Source organism: Geotrypetes seraphini, chromosome 2 (assembly GCF_902459505.1).
Source record: "Geotrypetes seraphini chromosome 2, aGeoSer1.1, whole genome shotgun sequence".
In the NCBI taxonomy this organism is placed as follows: domain Eukaryota; kingdom Metazoa; phylum Chordata; class Amphibia; order Gymnophiona; family Dermophiidae; genus Geotrypetes; species Geotrypetes seraphini.
The window spans coordinates 300,997,051-301,019,706 of record NC_047085.1 but is presented as its reverse complement, the minus strand read 5'-3'; the positions used below and the strand labels follow the sequence as shown (position 1 = coordinate 301,019,706).

General features: G+C 43.8%; 1 protein-coding gene across 2 annotated transcripts in view; it reads left to right on the top strand.

Moving 5' to 3' along the window:
• Positions 1–22,656, top strand: part of RAC2 (Rac family small GTPase 2) — an 83,666-nt gene that overhangs the window by 17,873 nt on the left and 43,137 nt on the right. Inside the window, exons 3-4 of one of the 2 annotated variants that reach the window (XM_033933409.1) lie at positions 1,902–2,019; positions 15,173–15,199. In XM_033933409.1, coding sequence (XP_033789300.1) covers positions 1,902–2,019; positions 15,173–15,199 — 145 coding nt within the window. The remainder of the gene's footprint in view (positions 1–1,901; positions 2,020–15,172; positions 15,200–22,656) is intronic. The other variant, XM_033933410.1, reaches the window with a different exon arrangement.

Here is a 22,656-nt window from a genome sequence, read left to right as displayed (position 1 = left end):
GTTAGAAAAGCTACAGCGGTGGAGTGGTGGGGCTGAAGCTTCCTCATTTATTTATTTATTAACTTACAAGAAGGTATAATATCCAGGTGTACACGTTTAATGTGATATCACAACATTAGGACTGATATTAAGGACACAATACTGTAGCCGCATATTTTTGGGTATTATATACCTATGGCATCTTAGAATTCAGTGCACACTAAAATTAAAGTACAAGGGTCCCTGAATGCACAGATAAAAAATACATATTTCAATCAAATGTATAATGTAAAGTTACAGGGGATGAGACTTGATATACTGCCTTTCTATAGTTACAATCAAACTAGTTTACATATTATATGCAATTTGTACCTGGGGCAGTAGAGAGTTAAGTGACCTGCCCAGAGACACAAGGAGATAAGGTTGGAATCAAACTAAGCTCCCCATGTTCTCAGGCCACTGCATTGACCAGCAGTAAAGGTCAATTGCATTTTCTTACATATATTTTGCTATAATTTGTGCTAATGGTAAACGGTTCTTTAGCCTGTCAGACAATACAATACAAAAACTTCATAAAGTTAACAGCCAGCAGACTGAAAACAAATTGTTGAAAGTTTATTTTTTTTAAAAATCATTTTCATTTTTAAATTTGCTTATTGAAGAAACACGAGAAACAAAAATAAAGAATAAATTGTTCATCAAACATGTTACTAATGACAATAAGGCTGCATCAAGGTAACAATAAGCATCCAGAAATAATCAATCCAAAGAAGTATATATATGAAGCTATATAAATGGAGAAATCCAACAAGCACACATGGAGACCTTGTGAATATGAGATAGCCTAGTAAAAATATCAAGGCTAGTAATGGCAAGCTAAATTAGTTGATATTCTCATAGCCCTTACCATACAAATGGTTCTCTCACATTGGAAATGTGCCCAGTTGCTAAATACCTCCTTCTGGTGGGCAACGGTATTAATGATTCATAATTATGAATGTAAAGCTAACTCCCTTACAAATAGAGGATACAAAATCAATAAAATATGGTCTCCACTTCCGAATTTTTTCTCTTTGGCACTAATGTATATAAAAGAATTAATGCTTAATTAAACTGTGGAATCTGTTACTGGAGGCCAGTGGTGTAGCTAGGGTGAGAGATGCCCCTCCCCACCCTCTTCTCTGCCCCCACCTCGCTCCTTCCCCGTCCCCTGCCACGCGTGCACCCCTTCCCTTCCCACATACATCACCAACTTGCTGCCCGAATCGGTGTTGGCTATCCCTCTGACGTCACTTTCTAGGTGCGGGACCCAGAAGCGACATCAGAGGGAGAGCCGATGCTGGTGCAAGCAGCAGTGAAAGTAAAGGCACATGCTCAGCAGAGGAAGGAGAGGGAAGGAGCAGGGAGCAGAGTGCAGGAGGGGTGCCAGCACCCCCTCCAAGGCAGCGCTGGAGACAGAGTGCCCCCCTGATCCCCCCTTACTAAGTTACTGTCGGAGGCCATGGTCAAGAGACCTAAAATAGTGAGATTCCTGATTATAAAGTCCATAAAGAATTATTAACCAAGCAAACTTGGGAAAGCCTTTGCTTATCCCTAGAAATGAGCTATGATAAATAATTCTACTTTTTGGTACCTATTGAGTACTTGTGAACCTATATAGTCACAAATCTACCGCTAGAAGCCTGAGCACATCCCGTGGTAGTGGGTTTACCCTTGCAGTAAGCCTGCAGCTTAGTTAAAAGGCCCCATAGGATGCTGGGCTTAATGATCTTTGTCTGACCCAGCTTGACTTTTTTAAACATTCTAATGCAAAAGTTAAATTAGGACTGAAGGACTGAAAAGCTTCTCTTCTGATTCTTGTACTGTTTCTCTTGTCTCCTGCTCTTTTCCTTGGTCGCCCTTTTTTTGTTTCTTGATTCTAGATTTGATAATTACTCTGCCAACGTGATGGTCGATAGCAAACCAGTGAACCTGGGATTATGGGATACAGCTGGACAGGAGGATTATGACCGACTAAGGCCACTCTCCTACCCTCAGACGGTGGGTTGATGTCAGGAATGTATTTCTAACATTCTCTTTGTATTTTGTGCATTGGACTGAAACAAACTCCTAGCCATTGTCTATAAATACACTAAATAATGCAACAGGATCAGAAGTTATTTATTTATTCATTCATTTGTCTATACCGTTCTCCCAGGAGAGCTCAGAATGATTTACAGTGGTGCCTCGCATAAAGAACGCCTCGCACAGCGAACGCTGCACACAACGAACTTCATGTCATGATTCATACAACGAACTTCGTTTCACACAACGAAGTCGCCCGAGCTTCCACGATCGCTGCCGATGTATTGCATCCTTCCGCGCAGGCACTGCAGGCAGTCGTTAGTCACTGCGCTTAACGCGTTTCACATAACGAACTTTTCGCATAACAAACTTGCTCCTGGAACGAATTAAGTTCGTTGTGTGAGGCACCACTGTACATTAATTTATTCAGGTACTCAAGCATTTTCCCTGTCTGTCCTGGCGGGCTCACAATCTAATGTACATTGCAGCAGAGGTTGATTTGATGTATTATATTTGATATTCTGCTTTTTATAAACAATTTGCATTACAGTGGATTGCAATGCAAGCTCAAATATACTATAGAATACAGTACAAATAAAGAGAAACAAACTGGTGAGAAAGGGCTGCAAATAGCTCTTGCTTTCATGATAATCAAATGCACACATTGATTATGATCTAGTCATGCATACAACTAGATTTTATGACTGTTCCCTAAAACCAAACCTGTTGTAGACTTCAAAGATGGAGGCTTAAGACCCTTGCCACAAAAGCATTCACCATCCCAAGTCTTTAGGACCATGTGGGAGCCCCTAGAAAACCTTCATGCCACATGGCATGCTCCAGAGAATCAATATTCCCTAGGAGGGATGCATGCAAACTTTAATTTCCTATACCAATGATTCCTAGGCTCTTCCTTGAAATCAAGCCATGTTTAATGGCATTTGATCTATACAGCCCTATCTTGGAGAAGTTCATGGTAGTTTATACTGAATAATAATCAGGTATTTTCCCTGTTTATCCGAGTGGGCTCACAGTATCTAGAGTAGGGGTGTCAAAGTCCCTCCTCGAGGGCCGCAATCCAGTCGGGTTTTCAGGATTTCCCGCAATGAATATGCATGAGATCTATTTGCATGCACTGCTTTCATTGCATGCTAATAAATCTCATGCATATTCATTGGGGAAATCCTGAAAATCCAACTGGATTGCAGCCTTCGAGGAGGGACTTTGACACCCCTGATCTAGAGAAATGGAAGTTTAAGTGACTTGCAAAAGGTCAAAAGAAGCAGCTCTTGGATGGAACCCACAGGGTGCTTAGGTAGCAGCTTGAACTACTAGGCCACTCCTCTACTCCAATGGGTCTGATTTTCAGGACAGCAACAGTGAATAGACACAATTTATTTTAAAGGCTTTACATACTATTTTTCTGAAAATGTTCATTTGAAATAATTAACTCTTCTTCATGAAACAGAATTTAAAAGATAAATAAACTTGTCCTGAAGAGGTGCTGAGTAAGGATCTGCTAATGAAAGAAAAATCTTCATTTTGGAATATTTTACCCTGCTGGTATTCAAACTTGGTACAAGTACTTCTACAACCTCAATAGATACCCATCTGAACATATTAAAAGTGACTTTGTGGCTCTGGGAGAGAAGGTGAAGCAGTCAGGTGTTCAGGTGGTACTCTTATTGATCCTTCCTGTCGAGATTAAAGGCCTGGAAATGAATGTGTGACTGCGTGGATGTTGTCATTGAGAGTGTTTCGGCTTCCTAGATCATGGGATGATTTTCCAAGGGCTACTGAGCAGGGATGGTGTGCATCTATCCAGTGGCGTACCTAGGGTTTGTGGCACCCGGGGCCCATCATTTTTTGACACCCCCCCATGTAAAAAAATATTTTTTGTAATGACCATGAAACGTAATAAATGGTTAGAATAGAAACAGGCAGTGAAAATTTTCTTATATTCCAAACATAACATAACATACATTATGTCTGAATTGTCATGACATCAGAAGTACATATGAAGTAGTTGCAGGTGATGCTTGGGACAGTTCTGATTGTGTTAGTTCGGTTTTATGTGTTTTTTGAATAGAAGGGTTTTTATTTCTTTTTGAAGGTTTTGCAGTCTATGGTCGATGTCAATTGGTTGTAGAGTTGGGGGTTGAGTGTTGCAGCTCGAATGGCTAGGAGGTTGTCGAACAGTTTTTTTCTTTTGACGTTTTTGGTTGGAGGGTGTGTGAATAGTGCGTGAGTTCTCCTATGTCTGTTTGAAGTGGATTGAATTATTTAGCTGAAGAAATTAGTTACCCCCTCATCCCACACACATTAATTCTCTTCCATTTTTGTTCCCATTATAAAAAACACTGATAAGTTCCCAGAAAAAAAATACATTAAAATAAGAAGTGAAAACAAAGGCCCCTACAGATGAGAACATAACATAAGAATAGCCTAACTGGGTCAGACCAATGGTCCATCATGCCCAGTAGCCCATTCTCATGGTAGCCAATCCAGGATACTAATACCTGGTCAAAACCCAAAGAGTAGCAACATGCCATGCTACCGATCCAGGGCAAGCAGACACTTCCCCCATGTCTTAATAACAGATTATAGACTTTTCCTCCAGGAATTTGTCCAAATCTTTCTTAAAACCAGCTACACTATCTGCTTTTACCATAACTTCTGGCCACTTCATTTTTAAGTTTAGATCTTTCCTTTCAAACAGAGACCTTGCTAGATGTCAAATACAGCATAAGGTAACTTCACATGGACTTAGCTGTGCAGGAAATGTGAATCTCCTCATACACCCACCATATAGTGCAAAAATGTGCAAAGGTCTTTTTTTTCTTTCGATCACTACATAGCCTAATGCCACACAAGCAGCGCTGTTACAAACATATTCTGTAGGTCAATGCTAAGGATAACAAAGTTTCCTTCCTTGGACCAGAAGGAGATAAACCACTGGAAGAGATCCCAAAACAACACCCAAAGACCCACTCAGTGTGTGAACCAGTTGAGTGGAGTGGACTAACTGGGGGGTGGAAATGGGCCCGGAGTTTGCTCAGCAGAATTTCCCAGACCACCTCTTCCTCTCAACACATTGACACGCTGCCACCACCACCACTAGGAACACCTCACTGGGTAGGCCAGCTATGCTATAAACTTTATAAAACACATTATTATATTTTCTTATAAAGCACATATTTTAACTGAACTCTCTGACATCCTCAGCCTTTCCATTCACAAAAATAGAAGGAAGAAAAGTTCTTATTTCCTGCTGTCTCATGTCCCCGGCCTATACAATATTTTTTTTTCTGCAGACCCTTCAAAAGTCTGACCAAATCCTCGTTTCACTTGCATTATAAAGTACTGAGGATGCCATCTCTCCCCAATCCCAGGTCCTAAAGTCTAAGACAGTAGCCCAAACTAATGCTGCCAGATTCAGGAAAAAAAATTTCGATTTGATTCAGCCTATTGAATTGGTTTTTCAATTCGATTTTCCTGCCCGGTTGGGTGATTTTTTTCAAAACTCCTGGTGGGTTTTATAGCTTTTTCACCCCCTTTGGCTTCTCCTAACCACACTGGCGCTGTGGTGTAAATAAAATAAAGAAACAAAAAGGACTTTTCCTCTCTCTGTTAAATCCTAGCTCACGTTTGCAGTGCAACACCAGCTCTGTCAGGATACACATTTCAAATCTGACATATTATAATCACAAAACAGAAAATAAAATTAATTTTTCTACCTTTTGTTGTCTGGTTATATTTCAAATCTTGTTGGTCCAAGGCTCTGGTTTTCTTCTGATAACTTGCTTGCCAGGGTCTCCTTCTTTCTTCTTTCTGCGTGCTAACCATCCATCTGCCAACTCTGTCCTCCCTTTCCATTTCCCTTCCCTCCCCAGTAAGTCTGGTATATTTCCTTTTTTTCATCTCCCTCCACAGATCCACCTTTTCTTAACTACCCTTTCATCTGGCATCTCTCCCTCCTTCCCCACCACCCCAGAGTCCACCATCTCTCCCTTTCTTTTCCCAATTACCCTCCTATCCAGTATCTCTATCCCTCCTCCACACCATCCCTTGTGTCCAATTTCTCTCCCTTTCAGTTCCTTCCCTCCCTAAATCCCATGATCCATCATTTCTCTCCCTCTCCTCTATTTTCAGACCCATTATTTCTTCCTACCCCCCCCAAAGTTTGGCATATGCACGTCTCTTTGAACACCCCCTTCACTCTGTGTACTTCTAAACCAGGGTCCCCCCCCAAAGGCCTGTCCCCCCTTAAAGGTCTGCCTGTTCCCCCTTGAAGGCCTGCACCCCCCTTGAAGGCCTGTCCCACCCCCTTGTAGGCCTGTCCCTCTCCCTTGTAGGCCTGTCCCCCCCTTGAAGGCCTGCCTGCCTGTCCCCCCTTGAAGGCCTGTCCCCCCCTTGAAGGCCTGTCCCACCCCCTTGTAGGCCTGTCTCCCCCTTGTAGGCCAGTCCCCCCCTTTTAGGCCTGCCTGCCTGTCCCCCCTTGAAGGCCTGTCCCCCCCTTGAAGGCCTGCACCCCCTTGAAGGTCTGCACCCCCCCGAAGGCCTGCACCCCCCCGAAGGCCTGTCCCCTCCTTGAAGGCCTGCACCCCTTGAAGGCCTGCACCCCCCAAGGCCTGCACCCCCCCGAAGGTCTGCACCCCCCTTGAATGCCTGTCCCAGCCCCTTGTAGGCCTGAACCCCCATTGTAGGCCTGTCCCCCCCTTGAAGGCCTGCCTGCCTGTCCCCCCCTTGAAGGCCTTTCCCCCCTTGAAGGCCTGTCCCCCCCTTGAAGGCCTGCACCCCCTTGAAGGTCTGCACCCCCCCGAAGTCCTGCACCCCCCCGAAGGCCTGCACCCCCTGAAGGCCTGCACCCCCACTGAAGGCCTGTGCCCCCCTTGAAGGCCTGTCCCCCCCTTGAAGGCCTGTCCCACCCCCTTATAGGCCTGTCTCCCCCTTGTAGGCCAGTCCCCCCCTTGTAGGCCTGCCTGCCTGTCCCCCCCTTGAAGGCCTGTCCCCCCCCTTGAAGGCCTGCACCCCCTTGAAGGTCTGCACCCCCCGAAGGCCTGCACCCCCCCGAAGGCCTGTCCCCTCCTTGAAGGCCTGCACCCCTTGAAGGCCTGCACCCCCCAAGGCCTGCACCCCCCCGAAGGTCTGCACCCCCCTTGAAGGCCTGTCCCAGCCCCTTGTAGGCCTGAACCCCCATTGTAGGCCTGTCCCCCCCTTGAAGGCCTGCCTGCCTGTCCCCCCCTTGAAGGCCTTTCCCCCCTTGAAGGCCTGTCCCCCCCTTGAAGGCCTGCACCCCCTTGAAGGTCTGCACCCCCCGAAGTCCTGCACCCCCACTGAAGGCCTGTGCCCCCCTTGAAGGCCTGTCCCCCCCCTTTGAAGACCTGCACCCCCTTGAAGGTCTGCACCCCCCCCGAAGGCCTGCACCCCCCTGAAGGCCTGTCCCCCCCTTGAAGGCCTGCACCCCCTTGAAGGTATGCACCCCCCCAAGGCCTGCACTCCCCCGAAGGCCTGCACCCCCTTTGAAGGCCTGTCCCACCCCCTTGTAGGCCTGAATTCCCCTTGTAGGCCTGTCCCCCCCCTGAAGGCCTGCCTGCCTGTCCCCCCCTTGAAGGCCTGTCCCCCCCTTGAAGGCCTGCCCCCCCTTGAAGGCCTGTCCCCCCCTTGAAGGCCTGCACCCCCTTGCAGGTCTGCACCCCCCCAGTCCTGCACCCCCCCGAAGGCCTGCACCCCACCCTGAAGGCCTTCACCCCCCCTGAAGGCCTGTCCCCCCCTTGAAGGCCTGTCCCACCCCCTTGTAGGCCTGTCCCCCCTTGAAGGCCTGCCTGCCCCCCCTTGAAGGCCTGCCTGCCCCCCTTGAAGACCTGCCTGCCCCCCCTTGAAGGCCTGTCCCTCCCCCTTGAAGGTCTGCACACACCCCCGAAGGCCTGTCCCCCCCCTTGAAGGCCTGCCTCCCCCCTTGAAGGCCTGCCTGCCCCTCCTTGAAGGCCTGCCTGCCTGCCTGTCACCCCCCTCCCCCTTGAAAGCCTGCCTGCCTGCCCGCCCGCCCCACCCCGAAGGACCGCTCGCCCCCCTGGCCTCCTCGCACCACCTATGAAGCAGCACTACCTATGCTCCCGGCCTTGCCATTCAGTCCCCCCCACCACCACCCCCGAAGGACCGCTCGCCCCACTGACCTTCCTGCACCACCTATGAAGCAGCCGCAGCAGGTTCGCGACGTTAGCTATCCCTGCGCTGCTTAGGCGCTGCTTCCTGCGCCGCGGTCCCGCCCCTCCTCTGACGTCAGAGGAGGGGCGGGACCGCGGCGCAGGAAGCAGCGCCCAAGCAGCTCAGGGATCGCTGATGTCGCGATCCTGCTGCGGGCTGCTTCACAGGTGGTGCAGGAAGGTCAGTGGGGCGAGCGGTCCTTCGGGGGTGGGGGGGACTGAACGGCAAGGCCGGCAGCACCCCCTCAGGGCTGGCACCCGGGGCGGACCGCCCCTCCCGCCCCCCCTTGGTACGCCACTGCATCTATCAAAGAAGTGAAGAAGTGTCTTCTGTAGCAGACTGGCTCACCTTACTGAAGAGGGCTTTAAACTAGAATTGTTGGGGCAAGGTGATCAAAGTCCCCAGGTAAGTATAAGCCCTTAGGTAAGTAAATCACTAAATATCTTTACACAAATAGGAAAATGGGGCAATGTTTGGAAAGCAGTATATAGTAATGCTTGATGTATGGGAAACAAGGTTCTGGATCTAGACGCTGTGATGGAAGAGGCTGAGTTGAATTTAGTGATAAAAATATCTGGAAAAGTTATGACCGGTTGAGTAGTTAGGAAAGCAAAGATGCAAATGGAAGAAAAAATAAAAAATAAGCAACATGGTAAAACAGATGGACAAGACATTTTTCAGGTGTATTAGTGATAGGAAGAAGTTGAAAAGTGATGTTATAAGAGTCAAAGGTGAAGGGGAGAAATATGTAGAAGCTGATAAAGATAAGAATGAATTGTATTTCTGTTCTGTGTTCATAGCTGAAACATCGGGAGTGGGACTGCAGAAGACAAATATAGATAGAAATGGAGGTGTAGTAAACACTGATCAATTTTCAGAGGATTATGTTTGTGAGGAGCTAGCTAAACTAAAAGTGGACAAAGTGACAGGGCCAGGAAAGTTCTGGCAGATCTATTAGCTGAGAGTTTCAATGCTTCTCAAGTATCGGGAACGATACTGGAGGACTGGAGAAGGGTGGATGTGATTCCTCGCCACAAAAGTAGAAGTAAGAAAGAAGTAAGGAACTACAGGCCAGTAAGTCTAACTTCTTTGGTAAGTAAATTAATGGGAAAACACAGAATAGTGAGCACTGATCTTTGACCTGGGGGCCGACGCATGAGCAGACTTCTGGGCACGATGGATCACTGGTCTGACCCAACAGCGACAATTCTTATGTTCTTATGTTTCTGGAATCCAGTTAATTAAGTATCTGAGGCAATATGGATTCACTAGAGGCAGGTCTTGTCAGAAAATTTGATCAATTTCTTTGACTAGATGAACAGAAAATTAGATAGAGGGAGTGCACTAGATGCGGTGTATTTAGATTTTAGCTAAACCTTTGACAATGTTCCATGAAGGCATCTAATAAATAAACTGAGTGCCCTCAGGATGGGTCACAAAGTGACTGACTGGGTCAGGAATTGGTTGAGTAGAGGGTAACAGAGGGTAGTGTGCCTCAAGGTTTAGTTCTCGGGCCTGTTCTTTTTAACAGTTTTGTAAGTGATATTGCTAAAGGTGCTATCAGGTAAGATTTACCTATTTGCAGATGATACCAAATCAGATGAAAGCCAAATCAGTCATTAAAATTCATTTTTTCCAGAATATACAAACCATCTTTATGTGGGACATATGCATAGACCATAATGATTTGAGTAGTTTTTGGACTCTTTGTATTGCTCAATTCATGAATATTCTTATTCAGAGATTAAGAACTGTTTTCCTATCTATGGTGTCTTTGGCTGTATTTTCTATTCTGCTTTTCTTTTTCTTTCCTTCCTTTTATAATCATCTGTTCCACTTTTCTCTGTCTGGCTGTTTATTTTTCTGGCATTTCTTTGTTTTCCTTCCATGGAAGACACCAGAGACAATCTTGGGCAGGGTAAGCTGACTGGAATATCAATTGGGTCCCAAAAAGAAAACCTGGTGGCTAGTACTTAAAGTATTAGCCCAGGATAGTCAATGTTGGCGTTGCAAGCTGAGTACTGACTGGTATTTCACCCGTTTTTGAAATTTCAGCAAATTAGGTTCTAGGTAGAGGACTGCCAGGAGTGTGCTTCTAAATTGATGTTTGGTAGCCTGAAAAAAAGAATTTTTTGTGTGATATTGCAGATTACTAGAATTATTATCAGGGAAGGAAGAAGGGTATGTTGGAAAAGGGCAAGTACTGATAGGAAGAAACAAATATAATGATAGCAACGAGTTGAAATCACATCTTGGCTATTACTGCATTTGACTGATGTATGTAGAAGTGTGTTTTTGAAATTGTATGTTCTGCTGAAATGTTTATTATTTCATATTGAATCTGAGCAATAACTAGTAACCAGTGCAGGGCCTGAGACTGGGGTGATAGGGTCAAAACATGTACAACCTATCAGCTTATGGGCTGCAAAATTCTGTATCAGGGTTTAATAAGCATGCTCAAATTGATCAAATAAGTAATTTATATTTTCTATACTATAGTATACTAAGGGTGGTGAGTTGGGGACAGTCCACTCTGGGTGCAGGCATTGCATGGAGCAGTTGCAAGACCATCAGCTCCAACGGTCCCTGTCGTTTCTGATGTCATACTTCCTGTTTTGGGATAGGGGATTGGCAGAGCCAATGGCTGCACACATATGGACTGTGGTCCTGTGACCACTCAGCAAACCCTCCCCGCTGCCTGGAGGAGGGAGTGCTCTACCTTGGGTGACCAACAAGCCAGGTAAGCCACACTGCCTGTACCAAATAAAGATTCAAGCAAAGGATGGACTTTGTTAAAACTGAAGGGACAGTTCACAAAAATAAAAATTTAAAATAAACCAGAGAAAATATTTCTTCACACGGTGTGTAATTAAACTCTGGAATTTGTTGACAGAGAATGTGGTGAAATCAGTTAGCTCAGCAGGGTTTCAAAAAGCGCTGAATAATTTCCTCAAAAAAGAAGTCCATAGGCCATTATTGAGATGGCTTGGGGAAATCCACTGCTTATTCCTAGGATAAACAGCATAAAATCTGTTTTACTACATGGGATCTAGCTAGGTACTTGGGACCTGGGTTAGCCACTGTTGGAAACAGGATACTGGGCTTGATGGACCTTCGGTCTGTCCCAGTATGGCAATTCTTATATTCAGTATCTGAAGGTAATGGATTCTGGTCAGCATATATTTGAAACATTTATGATCTGCTGATAACCCTAAGCAGGTCATAAAATACATACATCGCTTAAAACAGAAAAAAAACAACTCCAATCATCATGAATCAATTAAATTAAGAGGCTGAATTTTAAAGGTGTGATTAATATTTTTATAGGGGTTGGAGGGGGTCGGTGATCATTGGGGTAGTGTGTGGGGGTCTGTTTTATGTGTTTTCAGTGCTTATCTGGTGAGTTTAGGTGGATTTCTGTGACTTAGACCATGTTTTACATGGTCTAAGTCACAACATCCAAGTTCAGTCGATCGTGAGCTGTATAACTTTCAGTTATACATGCTGTACGACTAAGTCTAAGCCGGCCCACGTCCCGCCCAACTCCTACCCTCGACATTCCTCCCAAAACACCCCATTTAGCTTTGGTCGTTCAGCGGCACTATGAAGGCCTAGGTCGTTTAGAAATACGTCCAAAACCCATTTTTATTATCGGCACTTGGACGTATTTGGGAAATGTTCGTCCAAGTGCCGACTTAGGCCGGTTTTTGGACATTTTTCTCTTTCGATTATGAGCCCCATAGAATTTATGATTAGCGTTTTATCAAATTTTAATAAAACTTGAAACCTAACCAGGTACACAAGTACCTATAATATGATGAGAGCTAAAAGCCAAATATCATCTCACAATAACAAACTTCTCTTTATTATGACAGGGGTTGCCATACAGCTTATTTTAAGGAATTGGAAAAACTGGGATAGATTGAACTATACCTTTTGGTGGGAGTCTCTCTGTCACGTTTTTAAAAATGGAACGTATTATGGCTATACAACAGAGACATTACAAAAAGTTTCTGAAGATTTGGGAGCCATTGACAAAATTTTGCAAAGAGTGATTGGTGATTTTGCCCTTTGGTCATATACGAACAGGGTGGGTGGGTGGGTGGGTGGGAGGATGGGTTGGAACATATTTTTTAATTTCTTAATTTGAGTGTAATTTTTGAATATAATTATGGGGGGAGGGTGATATATCTATTTGTCATAGATTACAATTGTAATTGTATTTAAGTGCTTTTATAGTGTAATATGATTGTATTATATTTTGCACTTACTTGTGGCTTTAAAATGAATAAAGATATTTTTAAAAATATATATAGGCCCTAATTCTATAAAAGATATAGTTAGACATCCAGATCAGCGCTCTTCACTGATCTAGGTGCCTGACTTAAGTATTTAAAAAGCTTAATTGGCACTGATAACAAGCAATTAGTACTTTATAATTAGCTTAAATTAAAATTAATTGGGTGGTAGGTGTCTAACTCAGTAGGCATCTACTGTTTGCAGGTAGGCGCCTAGCCCTAGGCACTTACCAGAAAGTTGGCATGGTTAGGGGTAGATCTTGGGCATGTTTTGCATGTAGGCACCTAAAAAGGACTTATGTTGGTATTTGGGCCAAGAAAAACCTAGGCATAATTCTATAAACTGCACCTAACTGAAGATTGACAGGTGCTATGCGCCGTGTTCCTTGGCGCCTCTCTCTTGTGTGCCATTTATAGAATTGGGGCCTTAGGGCTGGATTCAGTAAATGGTACTGAAAAATAGACACCGGGAAAACCTGGCACTCAGGGTTATACTACCGTATAAAGGATGCTCATCTGGAGCATCCTGGATAAAATAGTGCCTAGCGGGGATTTTCGCAGCAAAAGACATATGCCAGCTGAAACCTGGAGCAAATCCTAGCACACAACTTGGTTGCGCACCCCCTAAATTCTATAATACATGTAATTCTTTGGAACACTCCTGACCAGCCCATGCCTTTTGGGTCACGTAAGAGGATTTGGGCATGAATCATTATAGAATCATAGCTGGATCTGCACACAAATCCAAATTAGTGCTAATTAACATCAGTACTTGATTGTTAACAGCCAATTATTGATTGTTAGCAGGTTGTTAACTAATTTGTGTGAGGATCTCAGGATTGCACCCAAATATGGGCACCATTTATAGAATAAGGGGGAGGGGTGGTGTTACTGTATGTCACTGTTAACCACTACTAATCTTTACTATTTCTAACTTGTATTGATTTTAGAGAAAAGGATCTCAGCAACCCTACAGTTTAATTTTATTATCTGGTTTTTTTTTTTACATCCTTTGTCTTTCATTGATCCTGATAAACCTCTATTTAACCTAATATTTCAACCATCCTACATTAATATTTAATAAATCTTTTTAAACATGTTCAAACACATTTTTACATTTTTACCATTTTTAACCTCTAACACTGCCCATCTGCTGCTGCCCAGATGGGTGGTCCATCGTTAGTCTAACATCTCCAATGAAACCTTTCCGCCTTGGGCTTCTCTGCTGGTAGTTTCACTGGCCTACATGCAGATGCAATACGGTAGGCACCATTAGCTGTGATTCTTTAAATGGCACCTAAGCATGATTGACACGCAGCCAGTTCTGTTTTTGTAGGTGACTGTTGATTTAGGCACCATTTACAGAATATGGCCTCTAGGGCAGAAATTTCTGAGGGGCAGCAAAGAGCAGCTCCAGTTAAAACATAAGCCCCCATAGTCACACCAGCATTGCAAAGACTATCAGAGCCAAATTCTATATATGATGTCAAAAGATAAAAACAGCAAAGGTGACCCAAGGTGCTCAGTTTCTTTATTGTATCAATTAAGACTCGACACGTACGTGTTTCGACCACAATGGCCTGCTTCAAGAGTCTGAATCTTGAATTAGAAATCATTAATGTCACCTATATTTATAGCCTTCTTCCTGTTGGTCTTGAAATAAAATAAAATGATAAAGTTTTGCACTCTTTATCAAGCCAATATATCTGCCACTGATTACACAGGAAAACCAAAAGTGTCTTCAGCGGCAGATATATTGGCTTGATACTATAAAGAAATTGAGCACCTCGGGTCGTCTTTGCTGTTTTTCTTGCCTGTCAAAAAAATTTGTGCCAACTAGAACAGCGCTTAGCCAAGGGGTGGGCAACTCCGGTCATCGAGGGCCGGAATCCAGTCGGGTTTTCAGGATTTCCCCAATGAATATGCATGAGATCTATTTGCATGCACTGCTTTCAATGCATATTCATTGGGGAAATCCTGAAAACCCAACTGGATTCCGGCCCTCGAGGACCGGAGTTGCCCACCCCTGGCTTAGCACAATTCTATAAAAGGCACATGCCATATATAGAATTGCACTTCTTGGCCATACATGTCACTAACATTTAGGCACACCCATGTAGGCCAAGAAAAACTGGGCCTAAATAACTGCTAAGTTGTGCATGGATCAGGCCTATTCTATAACAGTGCACCTAACTTGTAGGAATGTCTATGACCCACCCATGCTTCTCCCCTGATTACACTCCTTTTGAGATTAATAAACTAGAACTGAGATGCACCGCTTTATAGAATCCACCTGCCAAGATGTGGGCGTAACATCTAATTAGTTGCAATTAGCATAAATTAGTATGTATTAGTTGCCAGTTATCAGCACCATTTGACTTGTTAAACAAGTTTTGTGTGCAAATTGGTTGTGCACACTGATTTGCACATGCAACCTATGGCACTACAGTATGTACAGAATTTGGGCTTCAGTGTGTACTTTTAATGGCAGGGATGGTGGGACATTTTTAAACAGCCTGTTTACCCAAGTAAATAGCTTTTAGAAATGATCCTCATTATATAAACATGCATTTGAAGCACAGTTTAATATGTAGAGCATGACACCCAATTATGCATTTTTACAGGATTGTTCTGGCAGGGATGGTGTTAAGGTGAGTATTATTGTGTAGTTTAATTGGTTCTAGAGACCTGATGGGGGTTCAAGGCTGAATATTTAGCCATGGTGCCAAGACCATTCACAGTCCTTGTGTCTCTCAGAATTGTTGGATTCATTTTGGCAAAATTCATTTGCCAAAAATAAAGACACCTAAAACCCCAGGCTTATTTTAGAAATTTGTGAGGCAATATTCATATTCTGCAGTTATCATTTCTTTTAAATGCCAGCTGTAGTGTTTAAAGAAATTCACAAAGGGCTTGATTCTATAAATGGTGCCTAGTGGCATCTAACTTATAGGTATCATTCGGCATGGATGTCAATCAACTGATAGGCATCGTTTGTAGAATTGCGCCTAACAGTGCCTAGGCACCGGTAGGCGTCATAATGTTAGACACCAGTATATTAGGCCAGGGTTTTCTTGGCCTAAGTTACCAGCACCCAACATAGACATGTTATGTTATGTTGACAGGAAGGGAGGGAGCTAAAAGGAGAGAGACTGGACTTGAGGAGCAGAAGAGAGAGGAAGCGATTACTAGATCCATGAGTGGGAACAGGAGGGAGGAGACAGAGACTTGATTGAGGGGATAGAACAGAAGAGAAAAGACCAATGGAAAGAAAGAAAGACCAATGGAAAGAAAGAAAGACCACTAAGGGAAGGGGACAAGAGAGAGATAGAGAAGGGGAGAAATGCTGGACCTAGGATGAGGGGTGTGGGGAGAGGAGCAGGGCATGGAGAAAAGATGCTGTGCATGAAATAAGCATATAGTAGATACAGGGATACATAGAGGTAATAACAAAAAAGTGATAGGATAGAGACAGAGAAGAGTGATACTGTATATAAGTTTAGGATAGGGACACTAAGAGGTCAGATGCTGAGCATGGAGGTAGGAAAGGAGCAGGAGAGATGCTGGACAGGACAGATAGGAATGCAAAGAGAAAATGGATGGTGGACACTGAGAGAGAACAAATGTCTAATATACGGGAGGCCCTGGAAAGACAAGAACAGAGAAAAGCAGAAGAGACATTTTAACCAAATCAAATGGAAAATTAAAATGCTCAAACTGTGTACAAAGGTAGAAAAAAGGTATTTTATTTTGAATGTATTAATTGGAACATAACAGCTTTGGGAAATGTGCATCTCTGATATCTTGCATTTCAGTTTCTATTTCTCTAGTATTGCTGTATATGCAAGCCTGACTTCTTGAGGTTTACAGTTTTTAAATAGTAACATAATAAATGATGGCAGATAAAAACCTGTATGGTCTATCCAGTTTGCCCAACAAGATAAACTTATAAGGTATGATGTGATACTACATATGCATACTGTACTTGATTTTTCATTGTATGCAATGCATGGTCTGTAAAAAGTTTCCCCATCACTGACTTTACTTCTCAATTAATAGTGTTGCCATCTAATTACCACTAAACTTGTTTTGTTCCATGCATTCTGTACAGGATTCTATTATGTTTATCCAACAAATGTTTGAATTCAATTATCATTTTCATCTCCACCACCTCCTATGGAAGGGCATTCCAGACTTCTACCACCTTCTCCATGAAAAATACAACCTGACGTTTTTCTGTCTAAATTTATGTCCTCTAGTTCTGCCACCTTTCCTCCTCTGGAAAAGGTTTGTTTGTATATTAATACCTCAAATATTTGAATGTCTATATCAGGGGTGGGGAATGAGGGTCACAATCCAGTTGGGTTTTCAGGATTTCCCCAATGAATAGGCATGAGATCCATTTACATACAATGGGGGCCATGCATGCAAATAGATCTCATGCATATTTATTGGGGAAATCCTGAAAGCCTGACTGGGGTGTGGCTCTCGTTCCCTACCCCTGGTCTATATCATATCACCCATTTCTCCTTTCTTCCAGGTTACCAAGTCTCTCCTCATATGTCTTGTGGCACAAACCTTATATCATTTTTTGTTGGCTTTCTCTGAAGAGCCTCAAGTCTTTCTACATCCTTAGCAAGATATGGCTTCCAAAACTGAATACAATACTCGAAGCAGATCCTCATCAATGACTTGAACAGAGGCATCAACACCTCTTTATTGGTTATACCCCTCTCTATGCACCTCTTTATTGGTTATACCCATCTCTATGCACCCCTCTCTATGCAGTCTTCTGGCCATGGCCACTTCCTTGTCACATTGTTGTGTTACCTTGACATCCTCAGACATCATCATCCAAGTTCCCACTTCTGCTATTACATTACATAACATTTCTAGTCTGTAAAATCTCTCGGATCAATGCGGTTTACAAAAATTAAAAAACTGAACAGCCCCAGCGATCTACAAAATGATCATACACCCTTTTTTAATTCTGTAAAAATCTTACAAATAGGATCAATTTTAATAACTTTCTGAAATGTAGTTATGATAGAACTTCTTATGAGTGCAATCTCGAACAGGTGGAAAGACAAATAAGGATGTGGTGCATAATGGACGATTCACTTTGAACAAAGCAAACAGTTTTGATAAATATTCAGGTGCCTGGCCATATAGTACCTTATAACAAAGTGTCCTTAATTTGAACAGAGCACGGGCCTCAAATGGAAGCCAGTGGAGTTCTCTATAATAGGATGTGATATGATCCGATTTCTTCAGATCAAAAATTAGATGCACTGCTACATTCTGGATTTTATGTAATCTAATTAGGTTTGTACGATGTCCAGCAAGGTGTACTGAATTACAGTAATCCAGAGTACTAAGTATCAAAGATTGGACTAAGATCCTAAATGCCACAGGGTTAAAATATAAGAACATAAGAACATAAGCAGTGCCTCCGCCGGGTCAGACCACAGGTCCATCCTGCCCAGCAGTCCGCTCCCGCGGCGGCCCAAAACAGGTCAAGACCTGTCTGAATCATCAGAAGGGGCTCCCTTGCCACCTTGGTTTCCCATTTAAGTCCTGCCTTCCTATCGAAGTCCTAGCCCTCCGGTCTTGCACATGCACGACCAGGTTAGTTTATACACATTACCTGATTTACTTCCTATACTTGTGTTACCTCCCAGCTCCTCCCTCAGTATGATTTAATAGTATACAATTTCCACAGAATGAAGAAACATTTTTAACCAGTGCTGAGGTAAATGCCTTCACAGACAGATTCCTATCTAAATACACACCTACAATGTTGATTTCTGATTCAATAGGATAAGTAATTCCACCAAATGTCAAATCTTTATCTACCCTTCAATTTGAAGAAGCAAAAAACAACAACTTGGTTTTGTCTGAACTGGGCTTTAATTTATAGTTTCTCATCCAATCATTCACGCTACACATAATCTCTTAAATAACATTGAGAGAAGCACTAAAGTTCCCAGAAATAGGGATAATGATTGTAATATCATCTGCATAACTAAAGATCTTCACATTAATAGTTGCCTGTTTCTTACCTAAATATGCCAAATAGATCTTAAAAAGCACCAGGGAGAGCAGAGAATCCTATGGAGCACCACAGGGATTACACCAAATTTCAGAGGAAACACCTTTAAAGAACACTTGGTATGTATGGAGTTTCAAAAAGTCTTGGAACGCAGTACATTACCCGAAATGCCCATGGTGTCCAGACAGTTAAGTAAGATGTCATGATCAACCAAATTAAAGGCACTGCTGAGGTCATACTGCTGAGGTCAAACTGTACATCTACTTTGGATTTCTGCACCCAAGTCCATCACTCTGCTCTTCTTCACATTAAATTTTAACTGTCAGACCTTTGACCATTCTTCTAGTTTTAGGAGACCTCTTCTCATGGTTTCTACTCCCTCTTACGAAAGCGAAGTGTACTTATATCTCTAAGCTCCTTCAGCATAACTCTTATCTGCTTTGTTTTTTACATTGTCTTACTGACTCATCTTCTATTACTATGCCTACATCTCTATTGCAAATATCTCTCAGTGCAGATGATTTTGCACATGGTTTCCAAAATAAAGTCATCCAACTACGGCAATCTTAAATCACGACTGCGCCTTCACCTTCCTCCTATTCTGATATCTCTTTTTCATCTTCCTTTATCCCTACATCAGCTCTTGCAGCTTTTAATCTTCCTACAATATCTTCATTAAAACCTTCACCTCCAACAGACCCTATTCCTGCTTTCCTTATGTGGACATTTCTAGATCCCCTTCTTGGTCCCATGGTGATTATAATTTCTAAAAGCCTTATCTCAGCTATATTTCCTTCTGCATGGAAGCATACCATAGATACTCCACTACTTAAAATCTCAAATTCTAACCCTAGTTTGATACAAAACTGGAGGCCAATTTCTAACTTACCTTTTCCCTCTAAAATTACTGAAAAGGTAGTAACACTAAAAAGGTAGTAACATACCACAAACTTCTTATCCACCGGTATCGAGAATTTACTATCTTCCGACTGGAAAGAAGAAAATAGCTGAAGAACAACAGGCTCCTGCTGTAGAGACTTTAGACATGTTAGATTTGACTAATATGTTAGAAAGATCAGATTCTGATCAGATTTCAGTGGCTACACTTTTTGTTCAATTAGCTTTAGAATCTGATAGAGAGTGGCTATTGAAGACAATTTTTAAATTCAAAGATAAAGAGTTTATGAATTGTAAGATTAGAATGTACCCAGATGTATCTAGAGTGACCCAAAAGAAGAGGAAACAATTTTTAATTTTACATTCTAAGTTCTAAAATTGGAGGCAACATTTGTGCTTAGATTTCCTTGTAAATATTTAGTTAATTTTCAGGGAACTAGATGTGTATTTTTTGAATCTTCACAATTGTCAAGATTTATTTCAGCTAAAGAGGTGATTGGTGCTGGTAACCCGCTTAACTTACAAGAGGAAGGCTCGTAATAAGTGGCCTAGGTGTGATTCAGGTTCACCTTTCTGTTTTCCTAATAATGATTTAATAATTATAAGTATACCGATTTTTCTTTTCAAAGCTCTCCCCATTATATAGTGGACTAATTCAGTATTTTTCAACCTTTTTTGGGCAAAGGCACACTTGTTTCATGAAAAAAATCACGAGGCACACCACCATTAGAAAATGTTAAAAAATTTAACTCTGTGCCTATATTGACTATATATAAAGTAATTCACTTGAGTGCCACCGCCGCCATCGGGAACAGGCCGGCGCCAAGTTCTCCCTGCTTCTCTTCCCCGCGGGGCCGACCAACTCTCGCCACCCGTCGTCAATTCTAACGTCGGAGAGGACGTTCTAGGCCAGCCAGGCAGCGATTGGCTGGCCCAGAACGTCCTCTCTGACGTCAGAATTGACGCGAGTGGCGAGAGTTGGCCGGCCCCACAGGGAAAAGCAGGGAGAACTTGGCGCCGGCCTGTTCCCGATGGCGGCGGTGGCACTCAAGTGGCTAAAGAGCCGCAGTTTGCCGGCCTAGGGACAACACTGGAGGGTGGCCAGCTGTGCACCCCCTTGGGACGTAAACCCGGGGTGGGGCAGACCGCCCCCCCCCCTGGTATGCCACTATCTGTACCTCACTCCCTCCCAATGACCAAAAATTCTCCTTTCTTCTATTCCCCGTGTACACAACCATCTCTTTCCCTCCCTTCCTCTCTCCAAAGTCCATGCCTTCTGTGTCCAAACACTCATTCCCTCCCCCACCTCAGCATCTCTTTCCCTCCCTTCCTCTCTCCCAAGTCCATTTCTTCTGTGTCCAAAAACGCATTCCCTCCCCCACCTCAGCATCTCTTTCCCTCCCTTCCTCTCTCCCAAGTTCATGCCTTGTGTCCAAAACGCACTCCTTCCCCCCTTTTGTGTTCCGCGTTTGCCTCCCAGCCCATCTTTGCAACTTTCTCAGCAAAACGAAGCACAAGCCACGAGACTTGTCTTCTGCTTCCTGCCTGCCCTGCCGCGCACAAATAGCCGACCGGAAGTATTCTCCGACGTCAGCGCTGACATCGGAGGGCAGGCTTTGCTTAAGCCCTCCCTCCGACGTCAGCGCTGACATCGGGGAATGCTTGCGATCGGCTATATGTTAGCTGCTATATGTTAGCCTCGCGGCTCGAGATGTATTGAACTCCGCGGGTCCCCCATCCAGCTCTCTCCTGTCCACGTGGGGCGGACCGCCCCTCTCCCTAGACTGTGGCCTAGGACCCTGGGGGAGCCCGGGCCCCCTGTCAGCTCCGGGCCCCTGAATGCAGGACTGGTGGTACTGCCCTGATGTTGGCCCTGACCGTACGGCACACCAGGCAACATCTCGCGGCACACTAGTGTGCCGCGGAACAGCGGTTGAAAAACACTGGACTAATTAACAGTACAAAAAGGGTATTGAAGTTTTTTTCATTTGTAACTGTTTAATATGAATGATTTTGTTGATCATGAAAATGGAAATTAATAAATAGGGGAAAATTAAAAGGTAGCTATACAATTTTCTGACTTTATTCATTCTACAAATGCATTCCACCCACGTTAAATAGGTTATTGTCCACAACATTCAACTGAACGTGCTCTTTTGGGCCTCACAAATTATGTAAGATCTTTTCTGAACAGTAACCGAGATGTTGTTCTTATTTCATTGGATATGTCCACTGCTTTCGACCTAATGGCCGTAACATCTTGAAGGACCATCTGAAAGATTTACACATCACGGATAAAGCTATACAATGGTTCCACTCTTACCTTACCAACCGATCTTATTCCATAATTTTTTCTGGTTCGTTTTCAGGCCCAAAACCTCTTCACTCGGGTATTCCTCGGGGATCCATCTTGGGACCCATACTCTTCAATATATTTCTCACTCTATTTACACTATTACTTCAGTTTCTTGGTTATACTTTTTTCCATTTATACTGATATTCAACTTCTTTATCCTTTTGATTTTTATTTTCCTGCCAATTATTCTTCAATTTCTAAAAAATTGGATCAGGTCACAGAAAGACTTGCATTGAATATGTTAGATTAGTGTTAAAGCCTGTTACATTAACGGGTGCTAGAAAGCAACCCCCTTTCCCTCTCCTCCTCCAGTTCCTCCCTGATTGTCTCTCCGTGGCCCCCTTCTATCTTCCCTCCCCCAAGCAAAGTTGTCTGCCTCCCAACACACCCCTCCCCCACAGCAGCCTCCTTTCCCTCTCCCCCTCCAGTTCCTCCCTTACTGTCTCTCCGTGGTCCCCTTCTGTCTTCCCCCCCCAAGCAACGCTGTCTGCCTCCCAGCACACCCCTCCCCCAAAGCAGCCCCCTTTCCCTCTCCCCCTCCTTTGAGAATTTTTACCTGCATGGGGCACCTGCAGCACCGGCACCATATCCTCCAGCCGTTTCTCTGAGCGAAACTGCCACCACCGCTCAAACTCCAGCGAAACTGCCACCACCTGTTCAAACTCTTTCATGCGCTGTCTGTCTACATGCTGTTGAGGCTGCCGCGCAATGTCCCCGCGGTCTGGCCGGCTCCCTTAGTCCCTTGCCGCCCCTTCCCTTCCCTTCCCTGCCATGTCGGCCAGAGCAAATCAGGGCAGTAGAAG